Source organism: Pelophylax lessonae, assembly GCF_965119305.1.
Source record: "Pelophylax lessonae genome assembly, chromosome: 5".
NCBI lineage: Eukaryota > Metazoa > Chordata > Amphibia > Anura > Ranidae > Pelophylax > Pelophylax lessonae.
In genome coordinates this window covers 151269259-151285026 of record NC_138772.1, presented here as the reverse complement: position 1 = coordinate 151285026, position 15768 = coordinate 151269259, and the positions used below count along the sequence as shown (strand labels likewise).

The 15768-nt window shown below is 41.6% G+C and overlaps 1 protein-coding gene across 1 annotated transcript in view; it reads right to left on the bottom strand.

Moving 5' to 3' along the window:
- Window positions 1-477: 477 nt before the first annotated feature.
- Window positions 478-15768, bottom strand: part of LOC309556230 (ubiquitin-conjugating enzyme E2 E2) — a 370216-nt gene continuing 354925 nt past the window's right edge. Inside the window, exon 6 of the mRNA XM_082258633.1 lies at window positions 478-1148. Coding sequence (XP_082114759.1) covers window positions 1051-1148 — 98 coding nt within the window. The 3' untranslated portion in view covers window positions 478-1050. The remainder of the gene's footprint in view (window positions 1149-15768) is intronic.

Below are 15768 nucleotides of genomic sequence, written 5' to 3'. Positions count from 1 at the left end.
TCCAGGTGGATCTTATACCACATTGGGCTCGGCTTCTACCCAACAGTGTGTAATATCCACTTGGAACAGTTACGTTTTACTGAACCGACAAGTTGTATTGCATCTTGTGTTTGTAGTTGTTCTCAGTTCCAGTCTAGTATGTGACTAGCAAAATCCACTAGCCAAGTATTGGATAGCAACAGGCTTATTTAATAAAACGTTAGAAGAAAAAATACTGAGTACTAAATCAATTACATTTCCTAGCGCAGTATGGAATGCATATTTAGGCTTGTTCTTCAGACACAATGATAAATTAGAAGTTATGTGCTGCTTATGATAATAAAAGACACAGGTATTCTTCCACAATCAGATATTGTAGATAATAGGAACCTTAAAAATGGGCACATTTATTTCAAATGGACCAGATGACATTACTGAACAATAAACACCATCTTAACAACACTTTCCCTTTAGAACTTCAGTGTGCTGACATATATGTTGTCTGCAGTGTTTTTATTGAGTGCTTTTTAACACAATTGTACATCAGCTGCTCAATAGTCTGCTCAAATATTTTACAAGCATTCTTAAATACCCAGTTTGTTCATTTAGAGAGTCCTTAGTGGGGGAACACAGTCTAGTTATACACAGTGATTCTTACTTTCAAATGTCATATATAAAACTTTGTTCCCTGGAGCATGCACCCACCTTGAAAGACTAAAGTACAAAAAAAATCAAATATAAAAAAAAAAGGAAAAAAAAAAAAACTAACACTAACCAAAGTCAGTAGGAGGCAACAAAAAATTAAATTATAATCCCCCGCTGCCCTAAAAAAACACAAATATTGATACAAGGCTTCCAAACAAACCTCTATACTATCACATAGTCAACAATTCTTGCACAGAAACTAAAAATCCCAAATATATCTTGGGGGAGTTCAAGTTAACAAGAGTCTTAATAAAAAGGGACATACAGTATTTTGTCACAAGGTGTAAAAGAAAAAAAAAAAAAGCCAAAAAAAGCGCTATTGATGCACTTAGTGAATGTGCTTGCTCAGGTCCACTGCAACAAATCCTATGTAGCGTATCTCTTGGTCCACTGTCTGGCCATTCTGTCATGCTCTGCTCTGTTGGTCATATACTGGGTGGCGATGCTTCCAACGAGAGGGTCAGCTACAACATAAACAAAACAAATAGTTGTTACTTCTTTTATAAAGATACATTTACTTGAATATGCATACAATGGTAAAATGGATACTATAATAACTATAAAGGCATTTACAGTGTAAGTAAAACCTTACAATACATCCATTATTCTATCAAATAGGGAAATCACTAACGTTAACGTTTCTCTTGTAGACTGCATTCATGTACTCATAAAACTGATACGCTCTTAAGTCAAATACAGGCAATTGTTTTTCACAACAATGTACGAATCATTGTCATTATGGATAATACTGTAGTCAATAATTTTCTCCAATGTGCACCCAGTGTCATGGGGCTTATCATAAGTAGGTGAGACAAAAGAAGCACATATTACCGTAAGTCATAAATATAAACACAAAGCAATAGATTACAGTCGTATAACCTAAAGAAGAAAAACTCACTGAACCACTTTACTTTAGGGGAATAAATATATTTTATTTTTTCTTTAAAAAAATAAAAATAAATAAGTGCACATTTTTTGCAGGTAAAAAAAAAAAAAAAATGTGCATTTATTTATTGGACAAAAGAAATCATCCAACAAAACTGGGCACCAAAAAAGATGATTCCTAAAACAGCGCCAATGTATTAACGCTAACACACTCTTAGTATAGGTAGCAAAATTACAGAAAGATAGTAATGATAATAAGTGATGCTAGCTAGCATTAAAAGTAAATAACATATATAAGAAAACGAATTTCCCATACAAAGAAATAAAAAAACTCTTAAGGCAGGACACAGCTGATGCGTGCTGCTGAGACCCTCCGCTGCCCGGATTGATCACCCGATGCACCGAGGAGTTTTATTATGCATGTACATTCAACTAATATGTGAGTGTAACTCTTATCTATAATAAGAAAATCCAAGTGTCTCTGCGTCCAGTGTCCCGGTGTCCGTGGGATTGCGCTACTGCGCATGTGCCCCACAGACAGCCGTTGGGAGAGCAGAGATTTCGCCCCGCCCTACTTCAGTCTGTTAGGGCAGGACTTCCCAAACTGTGGGTGGCAACCCACAGCCGCATCTGAGTGAATAGCCGGCAGTCACTGCTGCCAGCCCATAACAACTGGCTTTTCACATTACGGTGATGAATTCTGTCATGAACAATAAAATGTTGTATTCAATGTTCTTCATAATGCACATATATATTAAAGACTTTGCATTTCATTCTGCATTCTGCACAATAAATATATATTAGAAACAAATAAATACAGCATTGCACTTCAGCATGTGATCAGCTCTGCAGTTCTCTGGGTAATTTGCATAAACCACTCCCACCTACCAATCAGACAGTAGAAGTTATCTGCTCAGCAGCACACATAGGCTCTGTGTACACCATCAGGGTTACATAACAGATAAGGAGAGAGAGAGAGAGAGAGAGAGAGAGAGAGAGAGAGTAGGAGGCGTCTCATTACTCTGTGAAGCTGACATTATCTACTGTGTATATATATATATATATGGTAATATTGTCCGATTAGAGAACACAAACACAGCTCTTATCGGGTCACATTAAAGGGGGGCTCTGACGGCATTATTAAGGGGGACTCTGACGGCATTATTAAGGGGGACTCATACTGCAATATTAAGGGGGACTCTGACGGCAATATTAGGGGGGACTCTGACGGCAATATTAGGGGGGACTCTGACGGCAATATTAAGGGGGACTCCGGCGGCAATATAAAGGGGGACTCCGACGGCAATATTAAGAGGGACTCCGACGGCATTATTAAGGGGGACTCCGACGGCATTATTAAGGGGGACTCTGACCGCATTATTAAAGGGGGACTCTGACCGCATTATTAAAGGGGGACTCTGACCGCATTATTAAAGGGGGACTCTGACCAGGGGCACTTAAACTGGGGCTCATACAGGGGAACTCTGACCCGGACACATAAAGGGACACTGATGTAAGGAGGCACTCCGATGGGGACACTGATGTAAGGAGGCACTCCAATGGGGACACTAATGTAAGGGAGCACTCCGATGGGGACACTGATGTAAGGGAGCACTCCGATGGGGACACTGATGTAAGGGAGCACTCCAATGGGGACACTGATGTAAGAGAGCACTCCGATGGGGACACTGATGTAAGGGAGCACTCCAATGGGGACACTGATGTAAGGGAGCACTCCGATGGGGACACTGATGTAAGGGAGCACTCCAATGAGGACACTGATGTAAGGGAGCACTCCGATGGGGACACTGATGTAAGGGAGCACTCCGATGGGGACACTGATGTAAGGGAGCACTCCAATGGGGACACTGATGTAAGGGAGCACTCTCCAGTGGGCACACTGATGTAAGGGAGCACTGTCCAGTGGGGACACTGATGTAAGGAGGCACTCCGATGGGGACACTGATGTAAGGAGGCACTCCGATGGGGACACTGATGTAAGGAGGCACTCCGATGGGGACACTGATGAAAGGAGGCACTCAGATGGGGACACTGATGTAAGGAGGCACACCGATGGGGACACTAGATTGGATTGCTAGATTGCTAGAGCAACAGGGACACAGTGCACAGTGTGTGACAGGTCAGACAGGGAGGCTGATGAGGGAGAGTTTTAAAGATATTTAAAGGACATTGTGTGAGGAAACTTATACTTGGAATTGCATGAGGAAACTTATACTTGGCAAACCCTTTGACTGTAATTATTGTGGTGAAAAAAGCGAATAGAGCCATGATTAATTTTTAAAGGAAAAAAGCTGTTGCTGTCAGGAAAAGGATCATTTAAACAGAGGAAAAAACCTGTCACCTTCAGCAAAGCAAATCTGCGACTGTAGAAACGCTGTTAAAGGGACATTGCCTGATTGAAATCTACCACTGTAAGTGCATTACTGTAAAAAAAAAAAAAAACGCAGAACATAGACACGCTATTAAAGGGACATTTATAAGCAAACTGACTTTAGTAGCAAAGTACGCCTTACTGGAACAAGTCTGTTTTTACAAATGTTTGACCACATATATCTAGCGCCCGTTAATTTAACGGGCCTAATGTCTAGTTGATTTAATAAAGTCCAGTTTTGTATGGTTTTACGCTATGGTCCTTTTACTTCTTTATTATATGGACCCTTATTCCCTTTGTGGCCATTGAGGATCACCATCATATACCATCACATACAGCTTGATGTGAGGTTGGCTTGATGCATATATTATTACCAGGCATCTGTGGTAGGTGTTTACACTTTGGGGGTTATTACCCTTCCCTTCATGCAGTGTGGTGGTCAGCATATGCATGCATTATCCTCAAAGGACTGTCACCAAGGATGAACTGTGTCCAGTTACACCTGTGAACCTGAATTAATCGCATTGTGCTTATCGCACTGTTTTGGGACTTTTTAGATGCGCTGCATTTCCGATTTCTTTGTATGGGAAATTCGTTTTCTTATATTTATTTATAGGAGCCTGTAAAGCATTGCCATGTAGGTTTCCTGCCGATCTGTCCGTGTATCTACGAGCAAGCAGATACACTGATAGCAAGTATCAATGAACAACCATGGCGCTCCACAGAGCGGTGGTAGTTCATTGAGAACTTCAAGCTGACAGTCGCAAAGGATTCCGGGGCTTGTAATTCATTCAGACACAGAGCTGTGTGAATGAATTACGCGACCATGTGGGCGGAACCCCGCACGGCTACGCTGATTTCAAAACGTGGCAGCTGGTTAGGGTACGGGGCTCGAGGGGGTTGGGGCAGCGGCTGCAGCATTGGGAACATGTTATATGTTCCACCCTAAAAAACGGTGGGAACATGTAACATGTTCCCAAAGGTGAACTTATCTTTAAAGTATAGTTCATATTCCCATCGCACACCTTCCTGGATATAGGCACATCTGTTGTGGATGCTGCAGCGATCACCAGCTGGACACTGGATCTATCACAGATAAACATACATGTTTGTCAGCACACAATGGATCTTGCACAGCAGTCCAAAGAAACTTTTTATTGCAAAGGGATCACATTGCATCAGGTGCAACGTTTCGGTGTCACGCAGGACCTCTTACTGTAAACCTCAGTAATGAAATCGGAAGTACATATACACTATATTACCAAAAGTATTGGGACACCTGCCTTTACACGCACATGAAATTTAATGGCATCCAAGTCTTAGTCTGTAGGGTTCAATATTGAGTTGGCCCACCCTTTGCAGCTATAACAGCTTCAACTCTACTGGAAAGACTATCCACAAGGTTTAGGAGTGTGTCTATGGGAATGTTTGACCATTCTTTCAGAAGCGCATTTCTCCTAAACCTTGTGGACAGCCTTCCCAGAAGAGTTGAAATGATATTATATTATATAAGTTATAACTGTAAAGGGTGGGCCAACTCAATATTGAACCCTATGAACTAAGACTGGGGTGACATTAAGGTTCAAGGGTGTGTAAAGGCAGACGTCCCAATAATTCTGGTAATAGAGTGTATATGTAGGGTTTACTCATCGCTCTTCGAAGCTCTAAGTGTCGTTTCTATTTAGTGCTCCCCTCCTCTGTTATCAGCATGAGTCATTTATGAGAAGTGTTCCAGACACATGAGATACATTTGTGACGGGGCATGGAGCTCAACACACACAGTTTGTCTATTCATAACACAGTTCTGTATCCTTCCTTCAGTCCTGTGGTAAAGGGGGGGAGGGGATGTGTCTTTCCACCAATCAGCACTCACACACTGTAACTGCAGCTCTCTACCCCTTCTCTGTGATACTTACAGATGAAGGATTCTGCCCCTTTGAAGGGGTGTAGGGATGTAAAATATGATGTCAATAATCTTATTCTATGTGTTAAACATGTTTTTAATTCTGTATATAAAAAGGCTTGTAAATACAAAAGTACATTTCTATGTTGCTTTAGAGGCAGTTAGGACTAACAAAGTATAACGTAGCCCAGGTTCTGGGTAGAGTGAGCAATCTCATCTGATAGGAATGTCTTCACATGAATAGTCAGAAAGGTAACATTTGTTCCAAAGTATGGTAACATATCCAGAAAAAAGTTCATTTTTTTCCTATAAAAGACAAGGAAGGGGTGTGGAGCTGTAGATAAAGGGTGGTAAAGAAAGACAGAAGTAGGGGACTGGCGTGGAGTACAAAGGGGCAGGTGGTAGGTAGGTGAAGGTACTTTGGGGTGGATTGGGTTGGTGTGATATTAGTAGGAAACTTGGAGAAAAAGGTATGAGAGTGGGTGGTAGGCAATGAGTTTTGGATGGGACAGATGTAGGAGTGCAGAGGAGCTAGGGATGGTAAGCCTAGGAAGGTGGGGGTATTAGTAGGGGAAAGTGGGGGTGGGTAAATTCTGAGAAGGGTAAAGGGGTAATGGAAGCAGGTAGGGAGAGAAAAGAGACAACTGATTCTAGTGAATGAGGTCGTTGCTATGCTAAACTACTAGCACTATCCACTCAACAGTAGTAAGTGGGGAAAAGGCTTATGGGGGGGGGGGGGGGGGAGTGGCAACACTAGAGGCAACAGATGTGCACTCGGGGGTGACAATACTGGAAACAGATTTAGTAGTTTTGAATCAACTTCTCTGTGGCAGAGCAGTTGGTACCAACTGAGCACCATAGTACCTAGCCAATTAGCAGGAACAACAGAATATGCATTGGGGTTGGTCAGAAGTATAAACAAACAATGGAGAAAATTGTCTTTCATTTTGCATCTTGTTTATAGAGATAGCCTAGGTTCGTATCGGATGTGCGGGCTAGACTGGTGTGCATCAAGGTGGATATAAGCAAAGCCTCAAGCTGAGTGGAACGGGAGTTGGGAGAAGAGCTGTAAAAACCTCTTATCTTTGCACTTTTTTAAAACATTAATGAGCAAGCATTTTATGGCTTCATGCACATAGATGGTTTAGAGCATAAAATTCCAATGCTCTAGACCTGGAGAGCACACAGACAGCCATAGAAGTGAATGGCTCTGTGTGCGTTTACTTGGATATACACCATGCTTTAGTGCATCTACATAAAAATGTGCTTGCCCGTATGACTTATTTCTATATGCAGAATTTGGATAAACTAGCCAAAGTAGGAGTGATGCTATATAACAAACACAATAAAATCACTGCCCTACCTTTTTTTTTTTTAGTTAACCACCTGATGCCCTGACACACCAATAAAAACGTAGTACTTCTGGGTGTAGGACAAATGTGTATTCTCCTCCCCCACTGCAAAGTTCAGTGGTAACGACCAATCACCAGGCCAATGCAGTATTTAGGGAAGTGTGTCAAGTCCTGTGCAAATATTAACTCTCAGAAAATCCTAAAAAAAAAAATGCCTGCTTTACAACAACACTTTTACAGCTGGAAGATAACAGCAATATGAATCAATACTTTTTTATGCAAAGGAAAATTTTGAATTATTTTTATTACCCCACGATGATAAAATACAGCTTTTTTTTTTTTTTTTTTTTTTTACTAATAATATTCAATTATTACAATACCCTATTAAAAGTCACTGATGAAGAAGGAAAATGTGCATTATGGCCCTGGCTGACTTGAGAATTTAAATCATTCATAACCATAGTGTTCAATTTATAATCTGGCCCAATAGAATAGACACAAGCCACATATTAGCTTCTTTAATACTGCCCTGCAGGGTGTCCCCTGAGGACAAACAGATTAATCACTGTTAGGTCAGAGGTATCAATCATCCGATCAATACCATCATCATTTTACATCTATTTTATTGCCGAACAGCAGCTATTTACATGCATTATGCAAGCCACAGAATGCAGACAACCAGAGATCAAATACAATGACCTGGAGACAAAATATTCCCCCATGCAGATTATGCATAAATTTAATTTTAACTCTGGGTGTAAAAGCTGTCATTTAAATATATCCCAGTGGTTAAAAAGGATATGAACCTACTTTGTGTAAACTAAATGCCTTTGCAAACCCAGATATTTATTTGAAAAAGTAGCAGTAACACCATTCCCATGATGTAGATAGTCTGTGCAGAGAGCAGAGCTGTGGGAGGGACCCAAAAGGTCCACCTACTATAGCCTGCCTGTAGAAAACTACAGGAGGGGGCGGGTACAAGACCAGTCACCATGCACAAGGAGAGACAGCAGCAGTGCTACAAAAATAAATAAATAAAAAAAAATTGAACATAAAGGTTTTAGGCACATGAACATCTAGAGGCTGCAAAGACATCTAGCATACAATCCCCAGCAATTTCCCGCACCTGGATAGCTGCAGGTACCTCATTCAGATGCCCATATAATGAATGGCTTTACACAGATGCCCTGATGTTAAAACCAATGACTTCTACAGCGTATCCGGGAAGTTTTCACAGCGCTTCACTTTTTCCACATTTTGTTATGTTACAGCCTTATTTCAAAATGGATTCAATTCATTATTTTCCCCAAAATTCTACAAACAATACCCCATAACGACAACCTGAAAGAAGTTTGTTTAAAATCTTTGCAAATTTATTAAAAATAAAAAAACATCACATGTACATAAGTATTCACAGCCTTTGCCATGACACTCAAAATTGAGCTCAGGTGCATCCTGTTTCCACTGATCATCCTTGAGCTGTTTCTACAACTTGATAGGAGTCTACTTGTGGTAAATTCAGTTGATTAGATATGATTTGGAAAGCACACACCTGTCTGTATAAGGTCCCACAGTTAAGAGTACATGTCAGAGCACAAACCAAGCCGTGAAGTCCAAGGAATTGTCTGCAGATCTCGGAGATGAGATTGAATCGAGGCACAGATCTGGGGAAGTATACAGAAAAATTTCTGCAGCAATGAAGGTCCCAATGAGCACAGTGGCCTCCATCATCCATGAACAGAAGAAGTTTGGAACCACCAGGACTCTTCCTAGAGCAGGTTGCCCAGCCAAACTCAGCAGGGTCTTATTTAGGGGGGTGACCAAGAACCCGATGGTCACTTTGACAGAGCTCCAGCGTTTCTCTGTGGAGAGAGGAGAACCTTCCAGAAAATCAACCATCTCTGCAGCACTCCACCAATCAGGCCTGTATGGTAGAGTGGCCAAATGGAAGCCACTCCTCAGTAAAAAGCAAATCACAGCCCACCTGGAGTTTGCCAAAAGGCACCTGAAGGACTCTCAGACCATGAGAAACAAAATTCTCTGGTTTGATGAAATAAAGATTGAACTCTTTGGCCTGAATGGCGAGCATCATGTCTGGAGGAAACCAGGCACCGCTCATCACCTGGCCAATACCATTCCTACAGTGAAGCATGGTGGTGGCAGCATCATGCTGTGGGGATGGTATTCAGTGGCAGGAACTGGAAGACTAGTCAGGATTGAGGGAAAGATGAATGCAGCAATGTACAGAGACACCCTTGATAAAAAACCTGCTCAAGAGCACTCTGGACCTCAGACTCGGGCAAAAGTTTATCTTCCAACAGGACCCTGAGCACACAGCCAAGATAACAAAGGAGTGACTAAAGGACAACTGTGTGAATGTCCTTGAGTGGCCCAGCGAGAGCCCAGACTTGAACCAGATTGAACATCTCTGGAGAGATCTAAAAATGGCTGTTTACCACAGCTCCCCATCCAACCTGATGGAGCTTGAGAGGTCCTGAAAAGAAGAATGGGAGAAACTGCCCAAAAAAAGGTGTGCCAAGCTTGTAGCATCATACTCAAAAAGACTTGAGGCTATAATTGGTGCCAAAGGTGCTTCAACAAAGTATTGATCAAAAGTTGTAAATACTTATGTACATGTGTTTTTTTTTTTAATAAATTTGCAAAGATTTCAAACAAACTTCTTTCATGTTGTCATTATGGTGTATTGTTTGTAGAATTTTGAATAACAATGAATTTAATCCATTTTGGAATAAGGCTGTAACATAACAAAATGTGGAAAAAGTGAAGCATTGTGAATACTTGAATGAATATACAGTGAATGCACTGTATATCAATATTTACCCATACGTGCATATACAGCACATCTCCCAAAAGGTGGACACAGTCAGTGGTGTTTACATCAGTGCGCTGGCATACAGCCATGCACCTGCAGACACGGGAAAGTGCTGGGAATTTTATGCGTGAGGGCTTTGCGGCCTCTAGACCAGGGTTTCTCAACCGGGGTTCCACGGGAAGTCCCAGAGGTTCCGCCAATGTTACAGAAGATTTATATCTGTCCAGTGCTGGTTCCACCTTTCCCCCTGCAGCTACTGTATATAGTTCCATGCTGCCTTAGAAGCTAGAAAGCTATTGATCAGCGCTGACACTGCGGGGCTCTAGACCGGCAGCTGGCAAGTATAATATGTGGATGCAGACTGGACCGAAAAAAGCACATCATCCCCACAAGATATCAATAACTTTTCTTGGGGTCACTTGGCCACTTGAAGAGAACCTCATCAGAGTCAAGATGGGTGGCTGCCACATGGTTAGGCTGAAGATGGGGCAGGTAAGAGGCATTGCACCTTGTACTGCTTGGAAACAGTCACTGCTTATCATCAATGAAGACCTTTTTTTTTTGCAGACCAATGCAAACTTTTCCCCCGAGCACCAATGCAATATTTTCCCTGAGCACCAATGCACAGTTTTCCCCGAGCACCAATGCAAAGTTTTTTCTGCTGAGCACCAATGAAAAAATTAAACATTTGCAAAGTTGGACTTTGCAATAAAAACGTTTTGTTGCCACTGACCACCAAAGCAAATTCAGTGTTTTGTAACCGCCATTCTGATATTTATTATGCAATTGTTTTATATTTTATGTTTGTTATATATACTTATATATTGGTATAGCTACAATTTACTGATCACACTAACATACTGCAAGCTGTAGACAAGAAAATTTCAGGGTTTCTTCAACACTGTAAAATGTTTTCAAGGGTTTTTTTCGAGGGTAAAAAGATTGAGAAGGGCTGTTTCAGGTGCCCACGTGAATGAGGCCAAAGAGTGTATGCATGTACAAGAGGACTATATGGACACTATGAGTCAGGACATTGTACGGTTGTTTGTAAACATCTGAACATCACACCTATTATATGACCCTAAGTATGTGGACACCCTTCAAAATGTATGCGTTCATGAAAGATACTGTTAAAGTGATTGTAAAGTCTGGTTTAGAAAAAAAACAAAAAAACCCCATATAATTACCTCTAGTGGATTTTGCACAGAGCAGCCTGGATCCTCCACTTCTCGGGTCCCTCTTCACTGCTCCTAGCCCCTCTCTCCTGTCAAATGTCCCCACAGCAAACAGCTTGCTATCGGGGCACTTGAGCTAAGCTGCAGCTCTGTGTGTCAATTTAGACACAGAGCTGTGGTTCGGCCCCACCCCCTCTCTCTCCTGATTGGCTAACTGACATTGTTTAACAGCCGTGGGAGCCAATGGCGCCGCAGCTCTGTCCCAGCCAATCAGGAGGGGGAGTCGCAGGTGGCTGAGGGACTCGTGGACATCGCTGGACAGAGATGGGGCTCAGGTAAGTAAAGGGGGGGGGGGGCTGGGCATTAAGATAAAAAACCTTCTGCCTTTACAACCCCTTTAACTTTAAAGCAAAGGCATTTTAGATACATCTGTACTTCAGACCTCCTGACAACAGTTTGGGCAAGGCCCTTTTCTGTTCCAGCATGCTTGTACCCTTGTGCAGAAAGTCAGGTCAATAAAGACATAGCCTGTTGGGTTGGTCTGTGGGGTTTGGTGTGGACGACCTTAAATGGCCTACACAGAGCCCTGACTTTTACCGTAATGAACACCTTCGGGATAAATTGGAATGGCAATTGCTAGCCAGGTCTTCTTATCCAACAGCTGGACCTGACCTCCCTAATGCCCTTTAGGAAATTCCCACGAACACTCTCCAAAATCTTGTTAAAAGCCTTCTTAGATGAGGGCACGCTGAATTTGCAAGACTGTCAAGTCTTGTGATCCACAAACCATCACCACACTTCACACCCAGATGACACCACTATTTTAGTTTCTGCAACTTATTGTGTAACCAGTCTACTCAATGGACAAAAAAAAAAAAGTCATAAATATGGTTATGCTGTATGAGCAGGAGGATAATGGAGGAAGCTGCAAAGCTGAAAAAGGAAGTGATGGTGGCAGGGGTGTGTGAATCACAAATCATTTGGCAGGTTGTCACATATAGATTTCAGCTGTGTACTTTGCTGCTTGCCTGGGGTCATACAAGATCACGCCTGCTTCATTCGTCACTAAAATCTACAAGCTGTTATGCTAAACATTAACACAATCTAGAACAGAACTGCTCTTGGCTCTCATCCTGCAGTAAGTTAAAAGAAGAATCAGATACAGATAAAAATAACTCCCAACAGAGAAAGAAGAGTTATTCTTCTTTAGATTATGTGAAAACAGTAGCTGCAAAATATAATGTATGGCAGAAAAGTTATTACTATTACAGTGTGTTGTTGTAAAGGAATATTTGTGATGGAGAGACTGATCATTTAATTTGTATGGTAAACTATAATTCCTTGCAAGTGTGATTTACAGCAGTGGGTTTCCTAATAAATCATGACCGAAGGGAAAGTCACTTGTCCTGCTTCGCGGTTTAAAGAAAATGCAACGCATGAATCTGTGTAAACTACTAGTGATTTAGCTGTGCGTACACAACTCTAATTAGAGAGAGTGCAGCGACTAATCATTCGCTCTTCGGTAAATTTAGCGCTGAATAAAAACATGAGAATATTAAGTGTATCCCTCACACAAATGAAAAGCTTTGCGTTTGTCTCTGGAGGCAATGTAAAGTGTTTAAAATAGCAGTTTTAGAATGTATTACATTAAAGTCACATGCCCAAACTCATAATTCTTTCTGCCTTTAGCATGCGTAGACATTTATGAAGCAGATTCACACAAAGGTATGAGTAAATATAAAATACTAATTTTATTGACGCGGATCTATTAAAAATGATATATCCATTTCCACAGTGCATTTCAATCATTTCCAGCCTTCACCTATTAACCTGGAATATCTTGACATTCACTTCTTGAATTCATTGGCACGTTTTCACTATGACCTGAGAGTAGGCACTGTTGTCTCCCACATTTGACAAAGCCTGCCTTCTACAAAAGTAATGAGAGGAGAAGTTTCAGGAGGCGGAGGCAGTACAGGAATCACTGCATGCAGGCAGCAAGGTACTATGGGATATGTGGTCCTAAAAAATTGAAAGGAAACAGCAGAGGAGATGCTGCAAAGCATGCAGGGAATCCAGGAAGTTGTGGAAAGAGATGGCCAGCAGACAGGCAGAACTCAAAACATGAAAGGAGATTTTTATATTGGACTAATCGCTTTGCTTTAGTACTGAAAGTCACTTACTCGGAAAAAGCATGCAGTAGGGCTTCTAGCTATTCTCCAACTTTTCTGATCCAAACACAGTAAAATCTTGGATTGCGAGTAACTTGGTCTGCAAGTGTTTTACAAGACGAGCAAAATTTTTAAAATAAACTTTACCTTGATAAATAAGTAAGGTTTTGCAATTCGAGTAGCGTCAAGTCACAACTGAGTATAAGGCTTGGTTCACACTACCGCGACCGGGGATCCAACTTGTTGGACTCCAAGTCGCATGACATGTGAAATCCCATTTTAGCCAATGAAAGCGGTCTTAATTAGCGCAACTGAAGTCGCTCCGACTTTAGAAAAGGTTTCTGTACAACTTCAAGGCGACTTCAACCCGACTGGTGCAATAGACTTTAATGGAAGTTGCCTCTAAATCGGATCCTTATCTTAATTGATGAGATTTGGATCTGACATTACAGGAAGATTACCCAGGGATTCCCTGATATTGCTTCGAAGTTGCCTGGCACAGTCATGCCGACTTTCAGGTCACGGCAGTGTGAACCGCCTCCCTTCTCTTTCATACTCTGTAGCTCCTGAAGTGCCGGTTAATTTGTTTTATTTTTACAGTACACTTTATACTGTATTTTATATTGATGTAATTATTTTTATATTAATAGTTGTGGGACATTCATCTGAGTTTCCATTATTTCTTATGGAGAAATTCGCTTTTACAGTATCTCACAAAAGTGAGTACACCCCTCACATTTTTGTAAATATTTTATTATATCTTTTCATGTGACAACACTGAAGAAATGACACTTTTCTACAATGTAAAGTAGTGAGTGTACAGCTTCTATAACAGTGTAAATTAGCTGTCCCCTCAAAATAACTCAAAACACAGCCATTATTGTCTAAATCGCTGGCAACAAAAGTGAGTACACCCCTAAGGGAAAATGCCCAAATTGGACCCAAAGTGTCAAAATTTTGTGTGGCCACCATTATTTTCCTGCACTTCCTTAACACTCACGGACATGGAGTTCACCAGAGCTTTACAGGTTGCCACTAGAGTCCTCTTCCACTCCATCACCTTTACCCTGAAGCTTCTTTAGCAAGGCAGTGGTCATCTTGGAGGTGTGTTTGGGGTTGTCATGTTGGAATACTGCCCTGCGGCCCAGTCTCCGAAGGGAGGGCATAATGCTCAGCTTCAGTATGTCACAGTACACGTTGGCATTTATGGTTCCCTCAATGAACTGTAGCTCCCCAGTGCCGGCAGCACTCATGCAGCCCCAGACCATGACACTCCCACCACCATGCTTGACTGTAGGCAAGAAACACCTGGTTGCCACCACACACACTTGACACCATGTGAATCAAATAAGTTTATCTTGGTCTCATCAGATCAAAGTACAGTAATCCATGTCCTTAGTCTGCTTATCGTCAGCAAACTGTTTGTTTGCTTTCTTGTGCATCATCTGTAGAAGAGGCTTCCTTCTGGGTCGACAGCCATGCAGAACAATTCAATGCAGTGTGCGGCGTATGGTCTGAGCACTGACAGGCTGACACCCCCACCCCTTCAACCTCTGCAGCAATGCTGGCAGCACTCATACATCTATTTCCCAAAGACAACCTCTGGATATGACGCTGAGCACGTGCACTCAATTTCTTTGGTCGACCACGGTGAGGCCTGTTCGGAGTAGAACCTGTCCTGTTAAACCACTGTATGGTCTTGGCCACCATGCTGTAGCTCAGTTTCTGGGTTTTGGCAATCTTATTATAGCCTAGGCCATCTTTATGTACAGCAAAAATTCTTTTTTTGAGATCCTCAGAGAGTTATTTGCCATGAGGTGCCATGTTGAAATTCCAGTAAACAGTATGAGAGAGTGAGAGCGATAACACCAAACTTAACGCACCTTCTCCCCATTTACACCTGAGACCTTGTAGCACTAACGAGTCACGACACCGAGGAGGGAAATGTGCTAATTGGGCCCAATTTGGACATTTCCACTTAGGGGTGTACTCACTTTTGTTGCCAGCGGTTTAGACATTAATGGCTGCGTGTTGAGTTATTTTGAGGGGACAACACATTTACACTGTTATACAATCTGTACACTCACTACTTTACATTGTGGCAAAGTGTCATTTCTTCAGTGTTTTCACATGAAAAGAGATAATAAAATAATTACAAAAATGTGAGGGGTGTACTCGCTTTTGTGAGATACTATATATACGAGTGCTTTGGATTACAAGCATGTTTACAGAACAAATTATGCTCACAATCCAAGGTTTTGGTGTCTGTGACACTTGAAGTTAGAGGTCAAGTATGACAATTAGACAATTAGCACTTCATGAAAGAGGTCAACAATTGCAATTTTTTTCATTCTTTCATTACATTTTTACTTG